Here is a 27,564-nt window from a genome sequence, read left to right as displayed (position 1 = left end):
CAGCTTAGCCGCTGGAGGATGAATGTTGAGGAGGGCAAATTCACCCCTTCTCTGTGCTGGGAGAGGCACTTAACCTCTCTGTGCTCCTATTATAACCTGCTCCCTTTTTTCTTTATTGGGGTGCTTTGAGGAGGCAGAGGATCTTTTAGGCAGTGAGATTATAGAACACTGTGTGATTGAGAGGCTGGAAATGTACCTTGTGGTGATACACCAGTTGCCTGCCCTCTCTTCCAAAAACTGCTGCATGTTTTTGACAGTGGGATTTAAAGTCCCATGATTTGTTTGTGAGTTTGGTGCAGTGAAGATGACGGCCTGCCATGGGATATGCACCTGATACGGTGGGGAGGCAGAAAATCTACTGGCTTTTAGCTGAGCACCTTTTCAATGTAGAGATTTGTAGGGAACAAAAGTGCACTGAGACTGCAGCCAAATTTTGAGTGACTGTGTAGCAGCTACAATGCAGCACGTGTTCTTTGGTTAGTGTTTGCCCTCAGTTCAAACCACTGTGTAAAAACCCAGCTCTTTGTAGAGTGTGAAAAAATGATTGTCACTGCTGCATTATTTGGAGAGCACTTTGAATTTGTGTACAGAATTGCCTGAATAGGCTTTGTGGAGTCTGGGAGGATTTCTATCTTCCCAGGACTTTTAGTGCTTGTTGACTTGGTCCTAGTACTGGCATGGCTACAGGTCAGGGAGGTTTTGTGAGTGCTCTCTGAAAACACTGAGAACCCAGTGGCTACGCTTCTGAGAGCTGGGATGAAAATGAATGTGATGAATAGGAAGATAATGAATAGGAAGGGATCAAGCAGCATGCTGATTTGGCACAAAATGTTTTGTTTAGAAATGTGGTTTAATGCTACTGGTAAATTCTCCAGCACAGACAAAGCCCTGCTTACAAAAAAAAAAAAAAAGAAAAAAAGAAAAAAAAACCCAAACAAAAAGAACCCCACAATGCCCATGAGCAGAGTTGGGAAAACAGAATTTAAAATACCAATAGTAGGCTGCAGTGAAGAGTTTGCCTTGTCTGTTGGCTGACCCTGACCTATCTGAACTATTGCTCCGTGTTGTGTCAAACCCTCATTGCTATGAGCTCTCTGCAAACACAGCCAGGCACTGATTTCTGGTGCTTCGAGTGAGAGAAAAGAGTGGGTTATTGTTCCTCTCCTCAGTTCAATGACTAATGAAGTGGTTCCTGTGTATAAATAGTGTAAAGTGCTTTGGGATCCTTCAGGATAAAGGAGGCCTTATGGAATACAAGAGGATGTTGTTTGACGCAGAAGGAGTTTCCCTTGGTTGCACAGTGGGTGCTGGTCTCTGGCCCGCCTTCCAGCTCCCAATGGGGACTTGGAGGGGCTGCTTGCTTCCCTGCTTATCCACTTCTGGGAGCAGGAGATGTGGGCTTTCTGCTCTCACGTTGTGGCTGACTGCATATGTTTTGCCAGGGAAGGGTTTTTTGTTTGCTTTGTAGTGAAACAGTGCTAGAGTATGAACACACAGTCCCAGGCATGCTCAGTCACTCTTACCTTTCTCTCTTATGCTTTCTTTTCTTAATGGTTGTAAAATTGGTTTTGTGCCAAGGTCCTTGTTATCCTCAAGGATCCCGCAGCCAGGCATTGCCTCGCCCAGTTTGGCTAACCCCCTCATAAAACACTTAATTTGCAGGTATGTGGGTGGTGCTGAATGTGTAAATCCTTACTGAGTTTGAAATTTATGCTTATTGTTATTTATGCTTCAGTGAGCCCCTCCCCTGGGGAGTAAACAGTATTGAAAATGTGAGTGGAAGGGGTGAGTGCTCTTCTCCGGAGAGACAGCTCTTGTCTCAAAGAGCAGGTGACTCCTCAGGTGTATTAGGCATGCAGATCCTCTCTGGATACCTGGCTCTCATCCAAATTAGCAGGACTTAAGGGTCTCTTTTGAGGGGTCTATTCAAAACACAGCAGCTTTAGCCAGGGCAGAAGAAAGGAGGGATTTGGCAAGCATCCTGAGGAGTGACATCAGGGCTCTCATGTGCCCATGGAGATGTTGCCTAGACACAGTGTTGATATGACATCCTCCCGGAGTCCCAGAATGGGAACTTACCCTCTCTCACTTCTTTGGAAGAGTGCTCTCCCAGTCAAGAGGTGGGGTCAAGCAGGGTCTGCCAAAGATGTCAGGGAGGAGGGGTTTTGACCAAGATCTGTTCTGTGTGCCTGCTTCCCCCCCCCCCCCCATTTAAATGACAATTCCTTAGAAGGAGCTTTACCTTCTCAGTGGATGTCTGACTTTGTTTTGCATTCTCCCCAGCCTTAGGCACAAGTACTTTGACTTTGCAGCACGTTCCAACATGCTGAGATGGAAAGCAAAGCACTGAGCTTTGTGTTCTGGGTCAGCTTTCCCTTCTGAAAAGCCAGGAGTGTGGGAGCTGCATGAAGCAGATGAATAAAGGACAGGGCACTAGGGCTGATCTTGGAGAGTTTGGGCCCAGCCTCAGCAGGATGCTTCAGAACTACTGCTTGCCTTATAGATGACTGTGCCTTCCCTCTTCTCCCTGGTTCCTCAGAAAGTTCCCTTATATGATCTTTAATTAATGAACCCAGTGAAATTTTTTTGGCCTGCTTCCCAGTGTTTGAAATACCAGAATTTTCACTTGTTTCTCTGAAGAGATGTTTTTGTGGTGTAGAGGCTGTGTAGTAATGTGAATCAACAAGTTTCTGGCTCTTATTGGCACATTTTTCATAGGGAATGAAAGCAGGGGTAATCCAAGCTGGTTATAAATGAAGGTGTGTTGTCCATACTGTGCTGGGTAAAGGCCTGCAGGAACCACTACTTGAATATAATAGAAAGTTAAAATGGCTAGGAATTGTGAAATTAGATCTGCTAATAAAAAGTACCCTTTTTCTCTTCCCAGGTGGTTTTCAAATGCTCCATTATCCCACCCAGGCAAGTCAGGAAGTATTACTGCTTTTGTATCTCTGTATGGGCAGTAGATAGGAGCTTAAGCCTTAGACTGTGAAGTAAGTTAGTGTCATGGTGTAGATAAAAGGATCATTAATTCAGCATCCAAACAGGCTAAGGAGGAAGACTTGTTATTCTGTCAATGGCTACAGGCTGTTCAGAAGGGAGAGCTGAGGAAGGAGAGAGGGTGGGATTGCCCATGACCAGGTTGAGAACTTGATCACTTCAAGGCACTAACACCAGCTAGGGCTTCGCACTGCACAGAAGGATCTTCCTGAGCTTTCTCATGGAGATGCTTTCAGGCCTTTTGCAGCAGGATCAGCTGTCATTTTGTGTACACAACCTTGACAGAATTGATAGCAGCATTTACAGGATGCAGCAGTAAATACAAACCTGTTCTGACAGCTTTCTGCCAGCAGAAGATGTTCATGCTGCAGTTTGGCTCTTCCCTGTTATCCAGTGCATGCTTTGCAGTTTAATCAAATGCGTTCACAAGGTGTATTCTGAAATCATGTGCTCTCTACTTAAAGGACTTGATGGCAAAGCATATAATCATATATTGATTTTAGAATGGCCTTTGACATAGTTCATGATTCTCTGCATCTCTCTTCTTTTTTCCTTCAGCTTTCTGCTTTCCTAAATCCAGCAGCAGACTAGAGCCAGCAAGAAGAGAGGGGGTGAAAAATAGCCTTTGAAGAGGACTGAACGTTTTCACTGGTGCTGTGAGCTGCGTTGGTGGTGAAAGGTCAGTGTCAAGGCTGCTGTTCCATGTTGGCTATCAGTTTGGGGGTGGATAATGGCACATGGTGTGAATTTGAGCTCTTCACCTGCAAGCTTTAGAATTCCTCTCCTGGGAAGGCTTTACTTAAATTACTTTTAGCTGCTTTCTGGAAGGTGATAAGCAGCTGGAGGCCCTTTCTGAGGATGTTCAGTGGAGTAGGTAAAGTGTCAGTGGTAATGTTTTTATCTTACAGAGAGGGAACTCAAGAGAGGTCATGCTTTCAAAGGTTGGAGTTTAGCCTTGCTGGAGAATGTCAGTGAGTTTGCTGAAGATTAAAGTTATTGGCCCACACCTGCACTGCACATACCAAGGGGAGGACATCTGCTTTGTTTGCTAATGACTACCAGGGTTATCTGGCCCAGCTCAGATAGTCCTCAGTGGAACATTTCCCTCCAGGCCAGCAGAGTGCCACGTGGTTGCATTAGGGGTCTACTTTTGTTGCAGCATAGGTGCAGTGGGATTTCCTGCAGCAAGTCTTTCTTGTGTGCTTTGGCGAAGATGTTAGAAGTTATCTAAGTTGTGGTGTATGAGTTATCTGTGAAATAGTTGTCGCTGATGTGTTGGATACCAATTTGTTTGCTATCACTCAAAAATCAATACTTTTAAATAATGATGATTTTTCTGGCCTAGGAGCTATTTAATTTGCTTTGGCATTGTTTCTTCCCGATCTGTCAGATGCTGCTTTAGGGCAGGTTGTGCAGAAAAAGCCTGCAGGCCTGGCTTTCTTTGCTGTTTAATTAAGTGCTGTTACTGTGCAAGTTGAGGCAGATGTACCAAGCAGTGTCTGGGGTGACTAAATGAATGTCTAGCCAGCAGGAGTGTGTGTGTGCATGTCACATGCTTTCTGAGCTGGGCTGTGTGTGCATGCCTACGTGTGCCTTTGGGTCTGCAAAGAAAAGTACAGTGGTGTAATGTGGAACACCCAGAGCAAGTCCTGCCATTGAAACTTTAGGTTTCACAGCTGCTTGTGCAGTGTTTGTGTTCCTAGATGCTCAGCACCCAGAACTGGAGTCATACCACTCAGCTTCTGGTGAGTTCTTGTGGTGCAGTTTGTCCTAAGGGTTCAGTCGCAGTAGGATGAGAGCCCAAGAAAATCAGACCATGGTATGGTTTCATTTGTGAAGTGATCCCAGCCTTGCCTGGCAGTCATGCACTGTGTATTCTTACCCTCCTAGGAGTGAGCTCACGCTTAATCTTTTTTATCTTTTCGAGATGTTTGCATAGGTTCCTCCTTGCTTCACTGTTATTCCACTGTTATTCACTGTTATTCTTGTACTTCATTATTAGCATCTCAATCTCTGATGCATTTGAACCAGCAAGGCTCATAAATTATTGCCAAAATTGCTTTGCCAGGCAGTCCTCTTATTTTAAGTATGTATTTTATTAATCACGAAAGAGGTTGTTCCAGTTCACCGGACAAAGTAGTCTTTGCTGGCAAAAGCACTTTTGAGTCTGTGAAATCGTGTTGCTGTCAGGCTTTTGCCAATTTTCCAGTCACCTAGAGCCTGTCGTGCCCCTCAGCTGGCATTCCTCCATCAGCAGGGCTTCTCGGTGCAGATCCTCATAAAATCACTGGGTTTAGAGAAAGGTGAGGGTCTTGCACTGGGGAGGAAGAGAGAGGCAAGGGTCATACTGAGGGTCTTGCTCAAGTCCATGCACAAAGTCTGTGTCACAGTGGAAAGTTGGATTCAGGCTGTTCAACTCCCAGTTTCTTGAATTAATCTTCAAGTTGTTACCCCTTCCTTTTTATCTACGGGTTCTGTCACTTGTGTTTTCCTCTCAGCTTAATGCATTTTGTTTCCCTAGAGAATTATTTGTCTCTGTCTCTTCTCTTGCAGTGTGTGTGGGCATAGTAGGAACCCTTGATTCTTGTTGATTCTTGTGAATTCCATAAAAATACTTCTTTCCATTGTGTGACTAAATTTCACAGCCTGTATTCTGTGATTGCTTGCTGAAATTTAACTTGCTGATGAAACTGCTGTCTGTTGGACTGGACCAAGTGAGCTTCATTATGGAAGTACTTTTACTCTTCTAACCACTTTTTCATTTAGCAAAATACTTCCCATTATGAAGCTCATGTTTAATTAATATGTTTTTATGTATTTGTAAATACACCCCTGTGGCAGAGCTTGCCATTTCCTGTTCATCAGAGAGCTCATTTGTAATTACTGATAATGATTCAGAACAGGTCTTTACCTCAGTGTTTAAAATAGAACAGAATTATGTGTGTTCAGTACTGTTGCTGCTTCTTGTCCAGTTTCAAGAATGATTCATATCGGTTCTGAGGGTTTGTTATAAGGATGACTGATGGCAAGAAACCCTGGTTATGTCAGTGAATTCAGGATGACGCTCCCATATTCATCCTGGTGCTGTGACACTGACCAACACCTCTGTGCTTTTTGGGACCATGAGGCTCAGAGCCTGAAGTGGCCCTAAGCTTGTGAAGCAGACTGTGGCTCCCTGCTTCCACTGCCGGGCTCCTTGGGAAAAGTGTTTCACTGTAGTCTCCTGCCCTCACTTGCTTTCCCTGAAGACCAGGATAGCTCCCTGAAGCCTGACCCTGTCTTTGCAGGTGATGGGAGGCAGCAGATCGCCCTGTGTGAGGCAAGGAGCACAAACACGACTTCCAAAAAGAGGGTCTAGAGAGCTGCCTTTCCCTGAATAGTTGGCTGGGTGAGTCATTAAGCATGCAGAAGCAGCCAGTGCCATCGGCTCTGCTCCTGGCTAGGAAGGATAGATCAAACAGGAGACAGCCCTGATTGCTTTCTGATTCATGGTCTGCCATCCCTGGTGATTCACCCTGCTTTATAAACCTGCAGCTGTTCCCTGCCAGCTCTCTGGAAACAGGCGTATCCTCTCCTGCCAGCAGTGAAGCCAGGCTGCCTGAAAGGCCTGTACCCAGCGCTGCGTGGAGCGGGACCCGCAGTCTTGAGGGGGATTTCAGACTGTTACCTGGTGCAAGTGCAGCCTCAGCCGTGCTTCTGCCCAGTCCTCACCCAGGACGAGATGGAGCTGTGACTGGGATTTCTGAGCTCTTGGATCAGAAGGAGGGACATGTTAGTATCCATTTCTGGGGCCCAGCACCTGCTCTGTGGCGATACGTGAGGGAAGGAGGGAAGGTTCCTAAAATCCTCGGGAGCAAGAGGGAAACTGGGCCAAGGAGTCTTAAGGACAGAAAGCATTGTTATCATCCCCTGGTCAGTGTCTGCAAACCTGCAGTGCATGTTCCTCTACATACAGCCCTGATGTTAGAAGGGGTGTGGAGAAGACCTTCTACTGGAAGGCATCTCTCACGTCAGGGCTGAGGTACCTGTTAGGAGTTGTGCAGGCGTGTGTGGCTGCCTTGCTGCTGCTGTTCTTGGTCTGTGGCTAAATGAAGCCTCTGGCAGCTGTAAATCTGTCACCTTTCATGAATGTTGTGTTCTTGGGGCGTCTTCTCATGGAGAACTTGCAAGCCTGGTCAGTGCATACAGTACCAGCAGCATTCATTCCTTCCCAAAGCCTGGGGCCCTTTTGTGCTGCAACATGGTAATTAATCTGAGCATTGCTGGAGGTTCTGATCTCTTCTGAAGATAACTCTGAAGAGTTGTTCTCCTTGATCTGTGCCACCATCTCAGAGCTGCTCACTTTGCCAGTGAAGCAGCATTCTGCTGCCAACTGCTGTTGCCAGATGTTAATTCTGGAGAAAAATGTTTTCTTGTGAAATTGTGACGGGGATAGGCATGGGTGGGACTGTTGGCTTGTTCACACTCTTGCTTTCCTTGTTGGCTTCATTTGTTAATTTCTAAAGCACAGGCCTGGCTGGGGTTGTTGAGTGAGCTGGCATGAAGCACAAGGAAATAGTTTCCTGCAGATAAAATACAATTATGCTGCAGAATGGGCAGCTGCTGTTCCCAGCCTTGATTCATCTGGCTCTGAAGCCAGACATTAGAAGTGTGGTGACAAAGATAATGCTGATAGTCACCTGATGTGCAGCCTGGCTGTGTGTACCTGTTTCTCAACTTCCTTTGCTGTCAGGTGTTTTGCTAAGGTAGTTGAGTGTCTTTACTGTAGCTGGGTGCTACATCACTTGGATGGAGCTTGCATCACTTGTGTGAAGAAGTTTTGTAATTTAACTAAGCATGAACTCCATGCTTCTGGGAAAATGTAGAGGCTGTTTGCCTCCTGCTTCCAGGGAAATGGCTGGTTTAGGAAAACGTTGCACTCTGACATGAGTGCACAGTGCTTGCATCATTCCTTGCTGCCTGGTGGGGGACGAAAGAGATGATTTTTTAATTGAATGCAAGTGGTGAGGACTTGGTTGCACTTCTGCATCCTGCCTCACACAGGTTATGCCGGCAGTGATACTCTGGGCAGTGCCTTTGTCTTGTCTGCCCATCAGGCAGTGATGAGAATGTTTTTTTGAGAGGTTCAGACTTTGAGGTCTGAACAACAGGCGGTGAAGTGACATGGAGCTGTGCTTGCTGCAGACCTTCTTCTGAGGAACCTTCCCCGGGCTGTAGCAGATCTGTAACACTGCACTGGGACTGACTCACAACAAACTCCCATTCCTTACATATCTGCAGGGGCATTTTATGCTGTCAGATCATCTGAAGCTGATGGTTGTATTTCTCCCTCTTAGTAGCTAGGAGAGTCTCTTTAGTGCCCAGGAGGACAGCTAGCCAGTGAGAAGGGCCATGAAAAGTAAGCGGTGAAGAAGAGAATTAATTACTCCAACAGACTGCTGGCATTCAAAAAAGATAGGAGATCTGAACATATAACAAGTATATTCCCAGTTCCAGTTGTAAAGATTAAAAATAGCCCAAACTTAGAGAAGGTTCTGTTTAAGGCAGTTGTAACTAATGCCAGTGAGAAAATAATATTCATTGAAGACAGTTTATTCCATAAATATCAGAGACCGAGGTTTCTGTTTCTGCCTTCAGAACAGCCACTACAGGCTGTAGTCAGGAGCCAGACTGGGATTTTCTGGAGAACAGCTCTGGGATTGTGTGAACTCTTTTGTGTAGGTCACCCAGATGGATACGAGAGCTCTTTATCTGAGCACTGTCCTGTGTCCCTGAAGTCAGTTGAATGGCTTGTTCACTGGCTTACTTCAGCAAAAGATTGGAGGTGTTAGATCTTGCAGGAGGAGAGCAGTAATGCTGACCTTCTGGGAGAAGTGGTGTGATGACTGACTCACTCAAGCTCTCCTGGTTTATTTATTTTTTTTTTTTAGGAACTTGGTGAACCAGAAAGATGCGTGAGTATACAGAAAAGAAGGAAACATGTGGGACCATCTGTCTCAAGTACCTGCTCTTCATCTTCAACTTCTTTTTCTGGGTAAGGAAATTCGGTCTGTGTCAGAGGCAATGAGATGGCACTGCAGTTTTGGTGTCAGGGATGCAAAAATGGGTGTGATGAAGTCTTTGGGAAGAAGTGCTGATGTCAGTAGGACACAAGTCTTGTCCTGTTGGGTGAAATGCCACCCCTTGGGCTTGCCTGCCCAGGCAGAAGTTATGGTTTGACACTGTAGCATGTGGCTGTTTCTAGGTCATGTTACCAAGTATAGAAAATTACAGGAACCCTGAAAATAAACTTTGGTTTTTTCACGTGGTTTACTTTTTCAGGGAGCATAAAGGCTCTACTGTGTTGCCATTCCTCCTCTTGAAATAGCAAGAGGGAGTGCTGGCAGTGAAATGGGACAGCTAGATAACGCACACCCTCTTGCAGCTGGTCCACACTAGAACTTCCCAGAGTTGTGCTTTCCACTAGAAAAGTTACTGATGCCAAAGGATTGTGTTTTACTTGGTGCATGGGACAGAACAATGGAGTGTCCAGGTCAGACCTTTAAGGAGAACTGTCTGAGTTTATCAGAAGCTGCCTAAAACCCTCTGGAAATGGAAGGCTTACAAAGATAAAGTGGACTGCTAGGGGTGTGGTTGGGTTCTCTGTGTTCATTTGCTACCAGGGTAAGAGTTTAGCCAGCCAGGCTGGTCGTACAGATTTGACATGTTTTATTTGCCCCAAACCCAATGTGGCTACATTTGGGAAGACTCTGGTCTGAGTATGAGCTGCTGTGCACAGGTAGATGGTTTAGAAAGCTTCCATGTCAGGCTGCCTGGGGTGCTGAACTGGGTGCCTTGAAGCTCAGTCTTTCCCACTGCACTGGGATTTGTTCCAGTCCCAGTGAATCCATCCCTTAATGTAGATCATCTTTGGCTCAGCTGATAGGGCTGTGGCACATCCTGCTGTCCCTGTCCAGTTGCTCTGAGAGGTGAGGAAATTCATGCCTCAGACACCCTTCATTTTCTTGCTTTTTTGTCTCCCCAGCTGGCTGGTGGGGCTGTGATGGCAGTGGGTACCTGGACCCTGGCTGAGAAGAGTGACTACATCAGCCTGCTCTCCTCCAGCACATACTCTGCTACTGCTTACATCCTGGTGGTGGCTGGGGTGGTGGTCATGGTCACTGGCATCCTCGGGTGCTGTGCCACCTTCAAAGAGCGGCGGAATTTGCTAAGAGTGGTGAGTTTTGCTTGGTTGTTTTGTTTGAGGGAAATATCTTGGTTGTGTTGTGTGCAGCCTTATTTGTTTGTCCTAGAGCAAATATCACTAGGGTCTCCAGCTCCTGGCAGCAGTGCTGTCCATGTTCCAGGGGACAGGTTTTACTGCAGAGCATTTCCTCTCATCCACGCAAAGAATGTGCTGCATGGTCCAAGAGTAAAAAGTGTAGTTGTAGTACCTATGCTTTGTGTAAGAACATCTATTTGAAACTATTCAAAGCAAAAGCTTGTGGCTTTTGTCTCTTCCTTCTTCCTTGCCCATTCTATATTCTGTTTTGGAAAATGGGAAGAAGGAGGAAAATATGAGAGACCTGTAACAAAACCAGCTTTTAATGACATTAGGTTCAAGCCAGATTAACACACTTTTTCACTTGGTTGTAAAAGATCAGAACATTTCCAATATTTTCTTCAGTTGCAAAAAAATTACTTTAGTCTTGCTTCCACAAAAAAAGAGCCCTACTGTTTTGATAATCTGCTGCTGCTTTTGCACCGTTCTCTGTATTACTTCCTGAGCTCCCTGCTCACCCACCTACACTGAAGTTTTCTTACTTGGGGTTTCTATTTTGCTTGCTCTCTCTCAAATCTCCCTTTTAGTCTGGAGTGTGGCAGCAGTCTGTTTTAGTGTCTGGGCTGCAGTGGTGAGTGGAGTGACTGAAATAACTATCAGCAGCTTTTGGCTTTCACAGGTACAGAAAAAGATACTTCAGCCGCCAGCTCCTCCCTTTGCAAATCCTCGTTGACCTGACCGGCCCCATTTCTCCCCTTTAGTTTGGATAGAGGAGCAGAAACAGGAGCTGTGAGCAAGCCTGATGCTTCACTGCTGTGCAGACCTGATAATCCCTGTGAGAGGCAGAGCAGGGCCAGGAAGGGAGAATAAAATACAGAGGGAGACACAGTGAGTGCATTGCTGATGCTTGTTCAGTAGGCTCCTGATCTGTAGCAGTTGGTTTTGGCCTTGCTTCACTGACTCTCCATGCCAAAGAGATCTCCCTTTGTCTTTTTCCCTCATCCAGAAGCTACATATGAAAATCCAGGGGGGTTTTCTTTGTTATTCTGCCATAGAAAACTAATAATTGTCTCTAGGGAACAAAAGGTCACTCTGTCTCCTTACACCACTCGTCCTTTTGGAGTGGCTGCTTGTGACAGGCCTATTGTCTCTTCTTGCTTGTGCTCTGCTTTGGTTGCCCTGAGTAATCTGAGACAGGGCTGTGCTTGCAAGGGCTGGGTGAGCCTGGCTGGGGGCCTCTGCCAGCTCTGAGCTCAGACAGTAATCCTGACAGCTTCACAGTCACCCCAGGGGCTGTGCCAGCCGGTCCCACTTTCTCTCTGTACAAGAGACCCATGTAAGTATGGGAGGCAGCAGTATAAGCAGCACTCTCTGCTCTCCTTAGTGATGCCTTGGTGATTTTAAAAATCGATTACTGACGGCTTTGGGTGCTGTTTGTAAAATGCATATCTGGTTTTTAGTTTGTTTATCTCTTTAAGAGTTGGGAAGCTGTGAATTATTTTGCTGCCTTGTGTGTAACTGTGAGTTTTATAGGCCCACTTCTAGGCTCGTTCATAGTATTTCACTCATCACTCACAGCTGTGCTACTTTTTTGTCATTTCTTATCGGCCTGCCTTAAGCATGTGCTGTGCTGAGGCTTGGGCAGCAGGGGTGGAGTTTCTCTGGCTCCCTGAGTAGGCAAGGCAGTGGATCTGCAGCCTGGCTGGCTGTGATGCTGCAGTCCAGCTCTTTACAATGACAGACGACTGTTATATCATACTTCAGTCAAAATGTAGCAGTAGTCCCAGGGAAAGACCTGTCAAATAGAAGACCTTGCTTATAAGGAGAGAAAATGACTTTCTATAGGCTTGGCCCCTCACATTGCCGCTTCTAGTCAGCTACCTTGAACAGGGAGAAGGGAACACACGTGGATTAGGATTTCTGTTCCTGCTGCATTTCAGCCTGGAACCCTCCCACTGAAGTGAGGTTGCTGGTTTAGGAGTATTGTTGCTATCTGTCTCTTTTTCAGGTAGTAGAAAGATGTCTCCAGATAGTTATTTGGCTTGTAGGTGGATTAAACCATTTTTTGTGTTATTCAGAGAAAACACACTTACCAATTGGTACTTCACTCAAAACTGGATGGAAGCAATTTGGACTCTGTAGATCTTGAGGAGACACTCAAGAGCCCTGACTCTGTTGTGGAGCCAGAGCCAGGGTAAATTTTGCTTAGAGCCCACCCAGGTCCAGGCATGTGTTTGCTAGAGGGCTTCTGGTGATCACACATTTCTGACTTGGGAAACAAGTAGGGCATGTCCCTACAGTTCCATGCCAGAGCTTGGCTTACTCCTCCCGTAGCAGACCTCTAAGAAAGCCCTGCAGCTACGGCTGAAGAGCAGGGAGAGCTGCCCTGTGCTCTGTGTGTGTCCAGAGTGAAAGCTGCTGTTCCCCTATATGATACATCCCCCACCATGATGCTTAGAAGTGGCCCTCAGGGAATGATGAGAGTAAGATAATGGTGGAGTGTATCAGCAGAGATGGGTTGGGTTCATGGGTGGTAGCTGCACTAACCTCCCTCACAAGGTTTTACTTGTGACTCAGATTTGTTAAGGTCTGCTGGATACATGTTTGTTTGCATCCACTGTAAGCCAGCACAATGAGCAGAGAGCTTATGGTGACATAACTTTAGCTCTACCTGAATGCATCTGACCTTACACAGAGCAAGGAAAAATAAATAAGCTTTCCAGTCCATTGGTTGTCAGCATCCTACCATCCTCCTGCCCCTCCTTGGCAGAGAGGTGAAGTCAGGCCAGTTAAGGCATAACAAGGTCCCAGCAAAAGAGAGACAGCCGTTGTGTCAAGGCCTGCCAACCCTTTCTTGCTGCTTTTCAACCTCCTGGGAGTGTTGGGAGCAGCTTTTAGCTATCCTGCACTCCAGTGGGTGACTCACTGCCCTGGGATGAATGGGTACCTTGTACAGGCGGCTGCAGAGATGGTTGGGATCGCTGCGGGGGAGAGCCTGGGGCAGGGGAGTGAAAGGCTGAGATTGTGTGCTCAGATTAAAGCCCGGTCTGCAGATAAAACCCAGCTGTCCTTCCTTCGCAGCTGCTGAAGCCCCACAGGGGTGCAAGAGGAAGCCTGAGTGTGTCATTTTACTCCTGCAGAAGGGGCTTGGAAATACCTAGTGAAAAGAGCGCACAGTGGGAGTGTAACCCTCATGCAAAAGAAGGCATCCTTGCTGTGTCTGCATCTTCACTGTCCTTCTTTGTGCAGGTTTGATGTCCAGTTACATTTGTCGGGAGCCATTTGCTTTGTCTCTTGGTAAGAGACCTTTCTTAAGGTTGAGGGTAAAACAGAAAAAGGGAGATATTTTGTTTGTTCTGTCCTGGGGAAGCCAGCTCTTACAGGGACTTGAGGTCCTTGTTCCTTGTGGCTGGAATTGGTGTCTCTTCAGCTTTATCTACAGAAAGATTAATTTAATAGCAGTCACAGAACAGCCTGAATCTGTAAAGAAGCTGTTCATTGCTGACCATGAGCAAGGCAGGGGCTGTTTGTCAGGAGAGGGGTTCTCCCTGAAAAGCTGTCTTTGACCCTAAGAAGGAAGTGGACGCATCACCCTGGCTCTTCAGGCCTACCTAGTCCTTTTAATCTATTGCACATATTCCTCATGGGTTTGGCTTCCCTACTTGTTTGTGTATAGATCAGGGCTTCCAAACAGTTTTCTGTACTGTCCGTTTGAATCTCCTTGTGGTAAGCAGGGCTTACTCTTTTCACTTCAGTGCCATCAAGCTCTTTAGAGAAATAGTCACGGTCACCTATTCATCTTCTAAGAGTTCTTCTCACTTTGGTTTTGAGATGCTGAGCTTTTCCACCTAGGTCCCACTTCAGGAGCATGTACAGTCCCAGTGCTGAGTGTGACTCAGTGCTAAAATCCATCCACTCAGCCTGTGGCTGAGCTCTGCAGAAGTCACTGGCAGCACAAATGATGCTTTATGCTTAGCTGCTGTGCTGTATATTTGGTGAAATGGGCTCTCTGTGTCTTTACTGAATCATCTTTATAACATACATTGCTCCTTAGTAACTTGGTGAAATGCCCTAAACAATGTCAAAACAAGCAAAAGTTTAAATTTTTTTGGTATTGATGTCAGAATCAGATATTTTGTATGATACTGAGTGTAGTCATTAGGTTATCTAGCAACCACTTTCTTTTGTACGGTGATCTTATCTTGGTTGCCTGCACTTTCCCATTCTCTATATCCCTCTGGCTCTGAGAGTTAAACACACACTTGCTGCTGCTTGTCTTCAGTTATTCTGTGGTTTGATGTTTTTTTGTTAATCTGTGGGATTGTTCCTTTCCTACCCTTTTGAAGTCTTTATTCCAGCCCCTGCCTTTGAACACTGCTGCAGAAAAGCATTGGTGAAGACAGTCAGGCATTTTACCAGGTAAAGAAAAGCTGCCTCCCAGCATCTCCTTATGTTCTGTTCTAATGTGCTCTTTTTCCCATTATTTTACAGTACTTCATATTGTTGCTATGCATCTTTCTCCTGGAGATCATTGCAGGAATCCTGGCCTATATCTACTACCAGCAGGTGAGTGGACATTAGACTTTGGAGACTCAAACAAGGGAGAGAGAGCAGCTCATTATCATCCCATCTCTCCAGCCAGAATTTGGCTTGGATGCTTGGGACATAGGTCTGGTTGTGGTTCACCTACTCGCTCCCCTCCATATACAAAAGACCTTGGATTATTTACTGGTTTTGACAAAGTGGTGGTCATTACTCCAGGGGGCTGCTCAGCCCTGCTGCTCCGCTCCTTCCTGTGGTGCACTTTGTGCCCTGTTTCTCTACAGACCCTTGTAGAAGACAATTTTTGAGGCTGTGTAGATCTAGGGACTCTCCTAACAGCCTTGAAGGCGTAGTGCAAACAGCTGAAATCACCTTAGTGCCACTTAGCAGGTTAAGGACACAGAACAGTTCCTGCTGCATCTAGCAAAGGTGATGAACGGTGCAGCTGGGAGGTCCTTTCAGGTCAACAAGTTTTTGAGAGCTTTACTTAAGCAGCCCAGCTGAGGGGCTGGAGAAAAAGGACAGTCTCCCAACAGCTGCAGGTCTGGCTTGGCACTTCTTGCAGTTGCTGAGAGCAGAGCTTAAGTCATCGCTTTGTTTTCAAAGGGAGTTTAACTGCCAAGGCACAAACAGCCTGCAAAGTTGCTCTCATGTCTGGAAATTGACTGGAAGTGGCAAATTAGGATTGTTATCAAATGACTGTCTGAAAAGCAGCTGAACATCCCATCTTGTTGACTTCACTGCCAGGACTCCTTGCCATTCCATTTTCTCTTGGACCTTCTGTGCTTTGCCGTGGATGGGCACTGGTGGTTTGCAAGAAGCCAAAGAACTGTACTGGCTCCTGCCAGGAGGGATCTGGGATATGAGTGTGCATATTTAACAGGAAAAGATCAATCCTGGCAGGCATGGCAGGAAGCCAGGATCTGTCCATCCATCTGTGCAAAGGCATGAGGTTCATATGTGACAGTGGATGAAGAGGAGCTGATCCCTGGGTTGAAATAAAGGACAGCATATTCAGAACTGTACCCTTGAGTGCATCTCTGATCAACAGCTGCATATCCCTTTGCCCTCTGGCTGATAAATCCCCCTTCTCTCTTGGTTGCAGGCTGCTTGCTCTGTTTGCCATTGTTTTTATTTCAGCCCTTGCTTTGGTGTCTAAGGCTTGCATGTGTGTGTCTAAACTGGTTCTTTTGTTATCTCTGTTCCATGCTGCAGTTCTTCCCCGTGAGCCTGCAGGTAACTGCTTTTCCCTCAAGTAATAATTCTGCTAATGGACTCTCCTCTTTATTTCCCTCCGCCTTCCAGTTGCTGAACCTTTTCCTTTCTTTCTATTATGCTAAGTCCTTTGCATTTCCATAGAGCTTCCCAGCCCAGGATCTCAAAGCATTTTGCAAATATTAATGAATGACGCCTCATATCATCTCTGTGAGGTAGGTGTTGTCCCCATCTGACACATGGGATTGGAGAAAACAGGGTTTCAAAGTGAGAATAAACTCCAGACTGTATTTTGCAAAGTTTAGCGTAACCAGATGTTTGACCTCTCATTTACTACTTACTGTGTAGAATAGAAGGTATATGAAGAGGTTGCTCAGTTGTTTCATCCATTGACCCCATCTAAAATGCATCTTGATGTTGTTTATTGGTATAGGAAACTTGGAATTTCAATTTAGTTGGACTGAAGCAGTGTTTCTGCATGAACCAGTATGGGAAAAAAAAAAAAAGATGGAGCTCTTTGGCACTTTTTGGCTGTCACCAAAGGGTGAGAAAAATTCAGCTAGATTAAAAGAGTCTTCATAGGAATACATGTTTGAATCCAATCACCTGAACATGCCAGTGGTTTATGATGATGCTTTCAGAAATTCTGCTCTTGCAAAATCAGACTTTGTCTCTCTATTATTAAGAAAGGCCTTGCAGTGATTTTTGCAATTACACGCTTTTAATTCCCTCCTGTGGCATCCTTTTTGAAGATGATACAAGAGCTGTTTGGTCTACGTGGCTTCAGTCCACCATGCCACAGACTCCAATTTCTTCCTGTTTCTGGACAGAGTGATTTGTATTTTTTACAAAAACAGAGTTCTTAGTATTTTGTTACAGGTTTTAGAGGGAGAAGACTGCACATGGTCTCACAGGCATATTCATGTTTAAGCAGGCACACTTTCATATTCCCTTTCATTGCAGTCATGTCTTGGCAATCTGGCATATTCAAGGTAAGAAGCCATGTGGAGTTGTGTAACACAGGCTGAAATTTGGTCCCAAAGCACCTCCCTGCAGTTGTTAAAATAGAAGCCTGGTCTGTAATCATTTGGAAATAAGCCTGTCCAGCCTTGGAGGATGATCTTGAAGGAAGCTGTAGCTTCCACTAGGTTCTCCATCCTCCTCTTGGAGCAAAGGCAGTGGAATGTATGCAGGACTTTGGGTCGTTCTGAGGAATGAGTTTGCCTTGTGATTTTATCCCACTTGTCTCTTCCATTCAGCTGAGCCTGGAGCTGAAGCAAAATTTGAAGAACACCATGACCCAGAAGTACCGGAGGGAGGGAGAAGAGAGTGTTACCAGCGCAGTGGACAAACTGCAGCAGGAGGTGGGTGTCTGTGGAGGCAAAGAGAATTAATGCAACTGCAGGGCTGAAAAGGCATCTCTTGACATCCAACCTAGAGATATTTCTCCAGTATGCTGAGTGTATGTTCTGCTTGTTCTCATTCAAGACAGAGTTGGGTGAGGTGCAGGGCCTGAGCCATGCAACTGGCAGAATTGCATGGTGTGATCACTGAATTGCATGACCAGTAGCACTGGGGAAACAATATCTGAACTGCTCCCAGTGAACTGGAGCTGCCAAGTCACTCTGACAGCTGCTTCTACTTTCCCTGTTCAAAGCTTTGGAGAAATTGCTGACATTTTTCATTAAGCTTCTCAGTACTCTAGAGAGCAAGATGTAATGAAAGAAGATCTCTCCTGCCACTGTTGCTTGCTGCGCCTGGCTCAGGGGTGGTTCAGGTTAGGGCTGCCACAGTTCTGACAGGTTTTTCCACAGAAACAGCCCTTGTGCACAGGCACTTTCAAAGCACAGGGACTACTCTATGCATAGTGCCATAGCAGGTGCTTTTGTGATGGTAACTGGTAATTAAACTTATCCTGTTGCCATCATTAACACGCAGTTATGAGCTGAGGCAGCTGCAGGTGCACTCTGGTTACAGTTCGTCCCAGCAGTAAACAAAAGTCACAGCTGCTGAAGGATGGATGAACTTGATATTTAATGGCAGTTTGGGGAGCTCTTAACATGAAAGTCGCTAATAATTATAAAAAAACCAAACCCATGAGATAGCTGTAGTGTCTGCAAAGGCGGGTGAAGCCCAGGGCTCGGTGTGGGAGGCTGGAGGGAGAAGAAGGTTGCAGTGCCTGCAGGCTCAGATTTGGCTCTCCGTGTGTGTACAGTTCAAGTGCTGTGGGAGCAACAACTACACGGACTGGGCCGACAGCCTGTGGATCAAATCTCCAGAGGCCAGTGGGAGGAAAGTCCCAGACAGCTGCTGTAAGACGATCACTGACCTGTGTGGCCGAAGAGACCATCCTTCCAACATCTACAAGGAGGTAAAGAGCAGAAAGGCTTCAGAGCCACCTGTCACAAAGTGTGTAAAGGAGGTGGGCAGGGAGTGATGAGGGTATTGTGTTATTACTGCCAACTGTCAGTAGGCTTCAAAGTCAGTAGCATTCCTTGGAATGTAGAATTCACTTCTTTAGCTGAGTGTTCAGCTCTGTAGACTGTTACTTAACAGGTAGATGTAGACGAAAATAAATTATGTTTGTTACCACTGGGTACGTTAATGATGGGGGGAAGCAGAAGAGGTTGTTGGTTCTGGCAAGAGACTTGGATGCAAGTCCTGCATTTGACACAGCTTCCTGTGGTTGGAACTACTCTGTGAGGTGCAAATGGAGATACTTCTGGTCCTTGACTGACAGTTGCAAGGCAGAGGCAGATAGAGCCTGGCTTTCCAGGTTCACACCAAAACTCACTGATGTAATAAATAGCAGTGGGAAGAATTTTTTTACTCTTCAAAGGCTTCAGTTATGTTAAGAGTTCTTGGTACTGGATGCACTCAGCAGTATTTCCTTAGCCTTTTGGCCTCACAGGAGCAAACGTCCCCTCCAGGCAGGAGCTAGGCAGTGGGTGAGGGAATGTTTCTCCACATACCTGAGAGAAGAATGACACTCTGTGATGTGGCTGGTTCTTCTGCATTTCTCCTGCTCTACCAGCAGCCACCTTAGGTTTGTTCAGAGGTTCCTGGGCCAGTTGGTCCTGAGCAATACCAGCCATGATGCAGTTCACATCATCTGCGTAGCTTTTCCAGAGATATCAGGGGAAGAGATTGCTGACAGACACCACTTTTTGAAGTGCTGCTTTCAAGGGTCGCAAACATTGGATTAAAGTGAACAAGAAGTTAAAATGAAGCTGATTTTCCATGTCCCTCCTTTCACCCTGCAGAGTGGTTGCATTACGAAGCTGGAAAACTTCATTCAAGAGCATCTGAAAATTATCGGGGCAGTGGGCATCAGCATTGCTTGTGTGCAGGTAAAAAGGGCTCCGGGGACTTTTTGGGGTGCTGGGCAGAAGTTGAAGGAACCCCTGAGCTGAGGGATGGAAAAAAGATGTTTTACTGCTCTTCCCTGCCTGGCAAGGGGAGGTTGCCAGGTACTTCGGGGACTCGAGGATTCACCAGCTGCAAAGCAAAAGTCTTTGTGCCAGTGTGGTGAATTCGCTGCAGGTGACGGTGCTTACCCTGCGGGACCGGGGAAGGAGTTGTACTCCGGGGCCATGGGAGGCCACGGCTCGGCAGCCCGAGGAAGCCCTCCTGTGGCCGTGTCCCGTAACTGCCCGCCCCGCAGCCAGGACCTTCCCACCTGGGATCCTAAGGATTAGCTCGGGCCATCCAGAATTTTTCCTTCGGCTGTGCTATGTTGAAGAACAGCCCCGTGGGTCTGCGATGATTTGCAAGAGAGTGATGAAAAAAGGTGTAGAATGTGAATGTCTTGCATTCCCATTTTAAAAGGGGAAGGCACAGGATATTCTTTTTTCCCAATGCAGACATGTCTGGGACTTCCTCATCTTCCCCTTTGTTCTGGCAAGCAGCTACATTACACCCCAGGAAGCTACTGTGGTTAATTATGAGGATTAGCACAGATTGTTTTTTCCTGCTGCCTATTGCAAGCTGGAGCGTGTTATCCCCAGGCAGGAGCTGGCTGACACTCCAGTGGGTCTGAACTGTCAGTTTGCAAGTTGCTGGCTCCACTGCATCCATTCTGTGGTTTTAATGTATTTCTTTCTTCCCTTTACGCTGTAGATCTTTGGGATGATTTTCACCTGCTGCTTGTACAAGAGTTTAAAGTCAGAACCATATTAATAGCTGTGAGAGCTCTGTCGCTGCCCCTCTGCCACTTCCCTTAGCACCCGCCAACCTGACCACTCTCCGCCACCACCACCAAAGTGTCTGTAACCTGAGGACTTGGCTCTGTAATTGAATGCCTTTAGAACCATGCACTGCCTTACCTGCCCCTCTGGGGAAAGTCACCCTCCTTGTTGTGTACGAGGCAGCCGGAAGTTCAGCGGGTCCTCTTCAGTGTCAAGAAGCAAAAGAGCTGTGGATCTTCTGCTCGAAGCTTTAGCACAACAGTCCCTTGATATAACTACAAAGCAAGATTTATCCAAGGCCCTTTCCCTTGAGGCTTTTCCCGAGCCAACATGAAGCTCTCAGGATGCTCAGGATACAAGAATCATGGTTTGCTCTCCAGAGAAGTGGCTCTGCAGTACCAGGCATTGACTGTGAGGACAGATGATGGTTCTGAGCTGGAGCCAGAGCTGAGTTTCTCATACATGGAAGATTTCCCTCCCTCCTCCCGAGTGTGCACCAATGTCCTAACACAGCTGTTGTCCACCAGAGAGGATGCCTGTCTGGTTACTTGGGCCAGGAGCTCCTTGCCCTGCTGATGGGGAGCACAACTTGGTGCAGCTGAAATGCAGTCGTGACACTCATGTTGCCAAGATGTTGTGGGTGCCTTAGGATTTCTCAGCAATTCTTCTTCCTCTTCCTTGAAGCCTTCTCCAATACAGTGCCATTAGGAGCCACAAGAGGCCTTCTGCTGCCCCGCAGTTCTGGAGCAAAGATGACGGACTGCCTTTTTTGGGTCTAGTCTGTTTTATTGAGTGGTTCCCAGCATGAGTGAGAACTCTAACTTCCACCTCCCTGTCCCCTGATGAGGTTTGGTGAATAACTGGTCTTTTTGTGGGGCTGCCATATCTTGCTACCCTTTGGCCTGTTCAGTTAGTGGAAATACCTTTTTCATCTGTTACATGTTGAGAGGTTCCCCTGGTTTGATTTTTCTAACTAAAACCTCCAGGTTTGCCTCCCTTGGGCAGGAAATGAATATATACCAATGTTTTATCAGCCTGCAAAGAGCTTGTTAGTCAGCTGAGGGTTTTCTGGCTTTGTCTGGAAGCTCACTTTACTGGTTACTGCCGAGAAGGTCAGGAGAGTCAGTTTCAACCAGTTTCCCCAGTGTACTTGGTAAATTGATAGTGCTGGGTAAGCTGTTTGCTGCTGAGGAATAGGTTTTAATTAAATCTTGTCTCTGCACTGGGGTGCTGGATACATATGGGACACAGACATTGCCATGGACTTGGTGCCAGCAGGATCTTAGCCTGAGTTCATGGGATCTTGTGTTCCTCTTGTCTTGTTCCCTCCTTCCTGGTATGCCTGTTACACTCATGAAGCAGCAGAAAAGGGAGTTTGGTGTTTCTGAGCAGTGAAGACAAGCTCAGACCTTCATAAATAAATTTCTTCCCTCTTCTGGCCTTTTAGTAGTGCTGGCTGAGCTCTGTCCCTGGCAGCAGACAGCCAACATAAGCAGAATCATCCAGACCAGTCGTGGGGGTTTTGGTTCACAAAGCAGAAATCATGGACTGGAGCTAAAGGGCAACATGTTAAAATTCAGAGCAGGTCAATCTGAAACTCCTCCATTATCAGTCCTATGAAATAATCCTCAACTAATGCAGAAAGAGAGGTGGAGGAACTGAGGTGTATCCTTGGTTCCACAGCAGTAGGAAAGAGGAAAGAAATCTAAATGATTCTGTAATGATCTAAAGGAGAAACCTCTAAATTATTTCTTGTTTTATAGTAAAGTTCCTTAACAAGTATTGACTACTAGCTAAGAGGAAAATATTGAGCATGTTGCTTGAAGCAATATTTCTGATTTCTTAAGCATATCTTCATAGCTGCCTTTGCCCATTCCCTTCAAACACATTGTACAGGGTTGGGAGAGGCCAGGAAGAATGAGACATGAACAGTAAGTTGGCTTGTGCCCACTGAGTTGTTTTATATTTTTTCTCTGTGTAACAATATTCATTGCTTTTGGTTTTTTTTAACCCAGTTTAAGTTGCTGGCCAATAGAAAAATAAAGCTTAAGACTCTGTACTGACTGTGTGCAGCAAAATTGAAGGGCTACCATGAGCCAGGTGAGTTCTCTGGCTTGCTCAGATCCTGCTGCTGAGGAGCCGACTCCTCAAGAAGAAGATGAATGGAGGGAGGGAAGCTGTGGCAGAGTCTGCTTCGCATCCCTGCCTGTGCCAGCCTGGTTGTGGTGTGCTACTGTGGGGTGCTGCAGGCTGCTCCCCCTGAGAGCTGAGGATGCAGAACCTCAGGGGTTGCTTGAGGTCACAGGGGTTACTTGAGGTCATTGGAGTACCTGGGAAGGGTTACCTGAGGTCATTTGGGGTTACTTGAGGTCACTGGAGACCCTGGTAGGGGTTACTTGAGGTCATTGTAGTCCCTGGGAGGGGTTACTTGAGGTCACAGGGGTTGCTTAAGTCTCTTTTAATTGATCGCAGGATCAAATGAGGGCACAGGGGTTACTTGAGGTCAATTGAGGCTCTGATGATTGATCAAGGTGTCAAATGAGAACACAGGGGTTAATTATTATGAGCTGGGGCCAAATGAGAAGGGGCACTTTGGTGTAATGGGTCAAACACTGCCAGTGCAGTCCAGGGGAGCCCAAGGCCTCAGTGTCACCCAGTGGCCTGCAGTGTCACCCATCATTTGCTCTCTGTCCTGTCAGGGTTGTGATAGGTGTGCTTATTAGCTCTATTGATATTTATTATTAATTAGCACTATTAGTTTATTTTATTAGTGTTTATTACAATCTCCTGCAAGAATTAGCATCTATAGTATTGGTATTAGCTATTAACACAATTACCAAAAGTTGTACTGCTGGGATCTCTTAAATTCTATTTACAGTATTACCTTTTAGGATCCAATAGTAGAATCACCTATTGCAACCTAAAACTATGATTATTTATTAGAATAAATAGTAGATTTATTAGTATTGGTAGTTATTAGTGTATTATTAGCTGTCACAGGGGTATAAATGTGTCCTGTTGGAACCTCCATGGGATTATGGAATACTTGTCCCACCTTCTGCATCCCATGCAGCCGCAGTCTGTGCACGCAGGTGTGGGCACCCAGCACTGCTCCAGGGTCTGTGGAGGTGTTAGGTCATAGGTTGGACTTGATGATCTCAAAGGTCTTTTCCAGCCTAGTTCATTCTAAGATTCTTTGTCACATGGGCTACTCTTCTTTGTCACAGGCCGAGTGCCCAGGCAGGCAGCACAGGGCCTTTACCTTCCCTTCTCCGTGCTGCCCAGCTGCCGTCCGTGAGCATCGGTCAGGTCTGCTTCAGCAGACCAGCTGGGGTTGGAACTGGCTCAGGGCTCTGCTGTTCCCACTTACGGAAGGCGCTGGAAGTCTTCCATCCCCACCCTTCGGGATGCAGGGGTGGGAATGCCCCGTGACGCGTTCCGCGCCGGCGGTGTCCCCGCCCGCAGTGCGGAGCGCGGCCGCGCGGTGGCGATGGGAACACGCGGTGTCCCAGCCCCGGGGAATCCCGCACGGGGAGGGAACGCCGCTCCTTCCAGCCCCAGAAACGGGCCTGGTTCTCAGGCTGCAGCACCGCAAGACAGGCTGACAGCGTGACCGGGCCTGCACCCGGCTGGGAGCAGGGATTTCTGCCAAAAACACCCGCAAGCGTGTTTGCCTGTGCAGGGCAGACAGGCCCGGCTGGCTCGGGAGGGGTGAGCTGGTGCCCCGCTGCTGGACTGCTGTTCATTCCTGGGATGCATTGGGTAAGACAGGAATGTGACTGTGTACATTTATGAGACCTCCTCCCAAGCCCCGTTTGCAAGAGAAGTGAGTTGAAGGTGGAACACAAACCGAGAAGGAAGGGCTGTCCTGTTCCCCTCTCTGTCCTTAGGAGTGCAGGGTGGCCACAGCCACTCTTTCCCAACCCCAGAGGGAAATTAGCACCCCTTCTGCCAGACTGTCATGGAGTGGTGTCTGAAGTCTGAGCGCAGAGTCTCTGAGCTTGAAGATACTGCTTAAAAGCGATTTCTCTTTCTCTTTGGAAGGGCTTCTGCAGTATTCATGATCAAGGTGCAATTGCCATCTTACAGCATCCCGCAGCCTCAGGTCTCATCCCTCTCTCTCGAGACAGGAGCACAGGCTTGTCTCCCTTTGAACATGGAGATTTCAGCTGTGCATAGCCCTTTGCAGCAGTTAGCACAGCCCGGGGTCTGCTCTCCTGGGGTGGCCATGTGGTCAGCACAATTTGCTTAGGAATAAAGGGGAAAACAGCTGTAGTGGAAGCAGTTTCTGCAAGGGTCCAGCTTTGGGCAGTCACTCTATTCCTGCAGTTTCAAACAAGACAAGAATTTTATGCTCCCCTGCAAGGCTGCTTCTAACCCCAAACCAGTACAGACATGCCCTTTCTTCTGTTGTTTAACTGGGGGGAATTTTCCCCCTAGGGAGGCTTTGGTGTCCCTTTCTTTTGCCTTCAGTGGCAGCTGTAATGTCCTTGTTTTCCTGATGGGCTGGGACTGAGCACTGCTGCAGCAGTGGAGAGAAAGTCGAGGCTCAGGCAGTGATACTCTCCTCCCTGGTGAGATAGGACAAATACCGCCTGCTTGGGAAATGGCAAGGGGAATGCTCTCGCCTTTCCTGCCAGTGGCACCGCCCAGCAGGCCACAGAGGCGACGGGGAGCAGATTCATGTGGTGCCTTCAAAGATGACAAATTCCTTGTGGGGAGGGAGCGTAATGCTCTCAAACGAGCTGTAATCCCATGAGCAGCAAGGATGCTGATGCCCCCCAAATGCATTCAGTGACTCATTCCAGCATCGCTCCAAGTTCCCCGTTCTGGGGTTCTGAAGTGCTCTTACGCCCTGCAAAGGAGGCTGCTCCTCCTGCGTTCCGGCTGCCTGCATTAACAGAAAGGAAGCTGCACGTGCCAAGCCCATCAGGATCAGCAGCTTTTCCTCTCCTGATTGCGGCTCCTCTCTGCAGAAAGGGAGCTGCTGAGCATAACGCTTTTCCAGGCTTCATTCTTCTGGGTAGTGAACTATCTTGCTGACAAGAGAAGAGCACTTTGTACCCACATGGAGTGTAGGGAGAGCCCCGTGCCCTGGCAGGGCCTGATCCTGCCACGGGCTGCTGTCTCCCCGCATTGGGACAGAAACAGCCAACCCTGCCCCCCTGCGGTCCCAGATGTGACTTTGACTGTCACACGTGTCCCTGGCAGCCATGGGGGGAGCATGAGGGCCACACTGAGCCCCTTGCACCCCTGGGGTCAGAGACAACCAAAGCAGGCACTACACCGGCGTGCAGACGTGTGGGGGGATGCTTTGCAGCTTTGACCATATGTGTGTGTATGTACATCTGTAGATCTCCTGCCATGCTGGAGGATTTCCACTGCCTGCAGGAGCCTTTACAGGTGAGGTTTATATTTCTTACTTTGCTCAGAAAGGCTGGAACCTCTTTACCCCAGAAGTCTGACACCACAAAAATGTGCTTGATCCTTCCAGGGTCATGGTTCCCCTCTCCCTTCTCTCCAGTTCCTGGGCAAGCTTCCTGTTTAATGACCTTTTTACCCTCCCCCAAGCAGTCTTTAGTGACTAATTGCTTTCTCATGTTGTTTTACATGCTTTGATTCCTTGCTGCCCATTTTGGGATGCAGAATTGAGCAATGATGACCTGAAATGTGAGGCACCAGGCTCAGGTTTTGGGACTTCGCTGCTATCTTCACTCCTGGAGGATGTCAGCTGAGTTCCCCCCAGACTGAAATAACAGCTAATAGTACTACAAAATGACATCTGAAGGCATGTTCCTCCACAGCCAGCTCTTGTGGTTCTTCTCTTGCGTGTTATTCCTCTGTTATATACTGAGCATCATCAGGACCTATTTTATATTTACCTAAATTAAATCTTGTCCCATTTAAATGTGCCCAATTCTCTAAGATATCCCAAGCTAATTCACATATTGTGCTTGTGTTTTCCATCCCTCTTCCATCATCGTTCCACAAACATGATCAATATTATAATTTATTTCCTTTTCCTCCTTCCTCCTTCTCCCACCGCCCTTTTTCAGGTTTTTAATAGCAGCCAGTTAAAGGCTGACGTGCTCTTTCCTCTGCTGAATGCCTCGTGCTCTGTGGATGGGCTCATGAATGATTCAGTTGTTTAGGCTCTAGCTGGCAGTTGTGGCAGGATTACTCAAAAGAAACATTTGAGGTTTGTCTACAGTTCCAGATTGACAAATCCTGAACCCCAAAAGAGGGAGCCGTAAATCATGGAACAGCAAAGAAAGTTGCATATGTATTAAATACATTTTTCACGTGTATTTTACAGTTCACTTACCACAGGTAATATCATGGGATCAGGCTATTAAAATCACAGTTCCAGCAAACGTGGGCTCTTGGCCTCTTTTATACCAAAAAACCAACTCTGCCTTCAGGGAGCAAACTGAATTTAAACAAATGTGGGTGAGAAGAGGCAGCATTTCACAAGCAGAGTGGTGGGTTGGCGGGGATGTGGTTAAGGCTCTGACTGGAATACAGGAGTTGTGTCCCCAGTTTGCCTGGAGGTTTGAGGAGACCTCTTGTACCAGGGTTTTTTGGCAGAGCTCATGACCCCTTTGGGGAAGTGAGCAGCTACTCAGATGTTACTGGTGCTGGATGGGAGTGGAGGAGCAGACAGCAGTGCAGGAAAACTCCCTCCTGCACTTCCTGAGTGAGAGCTGAGCTCCTTCTCACCCTTGAGCCCCCCACCAGGGCCTGCTCAGCACAATGGACAAATTAATTACTAACAGCGTTTCCTTTTCCTTGTCCTCTTTGATTGAAACTTCCTTTCAGTGCTGGTTGAAGCTGTGCCAAGCTCTGCGGAGCGTCAGTCGCAGCTGCACCTCTTCAGCTCCGCCTGTAATGTACGTAACAATAAAAATACTGCTCCAAAGGAGTTACGACCCCACAAAACTGCTGAACTCTGGTGGCACTTCTAAAACCAGCAATAGGAAATGCACATCACTGGTGTCAACTGCAGCTTCTGGTTTAGAATCAGTCATTTTTTCTGGTTTCTCATAGCCTGGAGCTTTGAGTAAACTTGATTCTGCTCTTGCAGGCAGAGGTTTCTGGAATGTGAATGCAAATAGCTTCTGCTCTCCATGCGCTGCTACTCTTGTTTCACTGCTCTAGGATTCAGAGTCCTTCTCAGAGACAGGGTCCAAGGATGCTGCTTGTCTCCCTGAGGGGGACCAGGCACTGCCAGCCTGTGGGTTAGCTGTTAGCAGGAACTAGGCTGGAGCAGAGAGGCAGTTTGGGGTTTGGGCAGAGGGAGACAGTTCCTGCTTCACCTGCTTACAGCCAGTTCAGGGGAACAAGTTCACCATTCTGGTC

General features: G+C 47.1%; 2 protein-coding genes across 8 annotated transcripts in view; both read left to right on the top strand.

Annotated features, from left to right (window-relative positions):
* CRACR2B (calcium release activated channel regulator 2B) overlaps nt 1-3,612 on the top strand; it is a 62,206-nt gene extending 58,594 nt beyond the window's left edge. For all 6 annotated transcript variants that reach the window (XM_042038359.1, XM_042038358.1, XM_042038357.1 and 3 more), the window contains one exon: nt 3,559-3,612. The gene's annotated coding sequence lies outside the window, so the exon portion shown is untranslated. The remainder of the gene's footprint in view (nt 1-3,558) is intronic.
* Nucleotides 1-26,579, top strand: part of CD151 (CD151 molecule (Raph blood group)) — a 35,985-nt gene extending 9,406 nt beyond the window's left edge. The window contains exons 1-8 of one of the 2 annotated variants that reach the window (XM_042038363.1): nt 6,535-6,771; nt 8,931-9,034; nt 10,025-10,216; nt 14,753-14,827; nt 17,278-17,382; nt 18,234-18,389; nt 19,282-19,368; nt 20,138-26,579. In XM_042038363.1, coding sequence (XP_041894297.1) covers nt 8,951-9,034; nt 10,025-10,216; nt 14,753-14,827; nt 17,278-17,382; nt 18,234-18,389; nt 19,282-19,368; nt 20,138-20,197 — 759 coding nt within the window. In that variant the 5' untranslated portion in view covers nt 6,535-6,771; nt 8,931-8,950 and the 3' untranslated portion in view covers nt 20,198-26,579. Of the gene's footprint in view, nt 1-6,534; nt 6,772-8,930; nt 9,035-10,024; nt 10,217-14,752; nt 14,828-17,277; nt 17,383-18,233; nt 18,390-19,281; nt 19,369-20,137 lie in introns of those variants that run through there. The other variant, XM_042038364.1, reaches the window with a different exon arrangement.
* The last annotated feature ends 985 nt before the right edge of the window (nt 26,580-27,564 follow it).

Source organism: Corvus kubaryi, unplaced genomic scaffold (assembly GCF_017639235.1).
Source record: "Corvus kubaryi isolate FWS band 111438036 unplaced genomic scaffold, C.kubaryi_AGA036_p1.0 37392, whole genome shotgun sequence".
NCBI lineage: Eukaryota > Metazoa > Chordata > Aves > Passeriformes > Corvidae > Corvus > Corvus kubaryi.
This window is presented reverse-complemented; position numbering and strand designations above follow the sequence as displayed.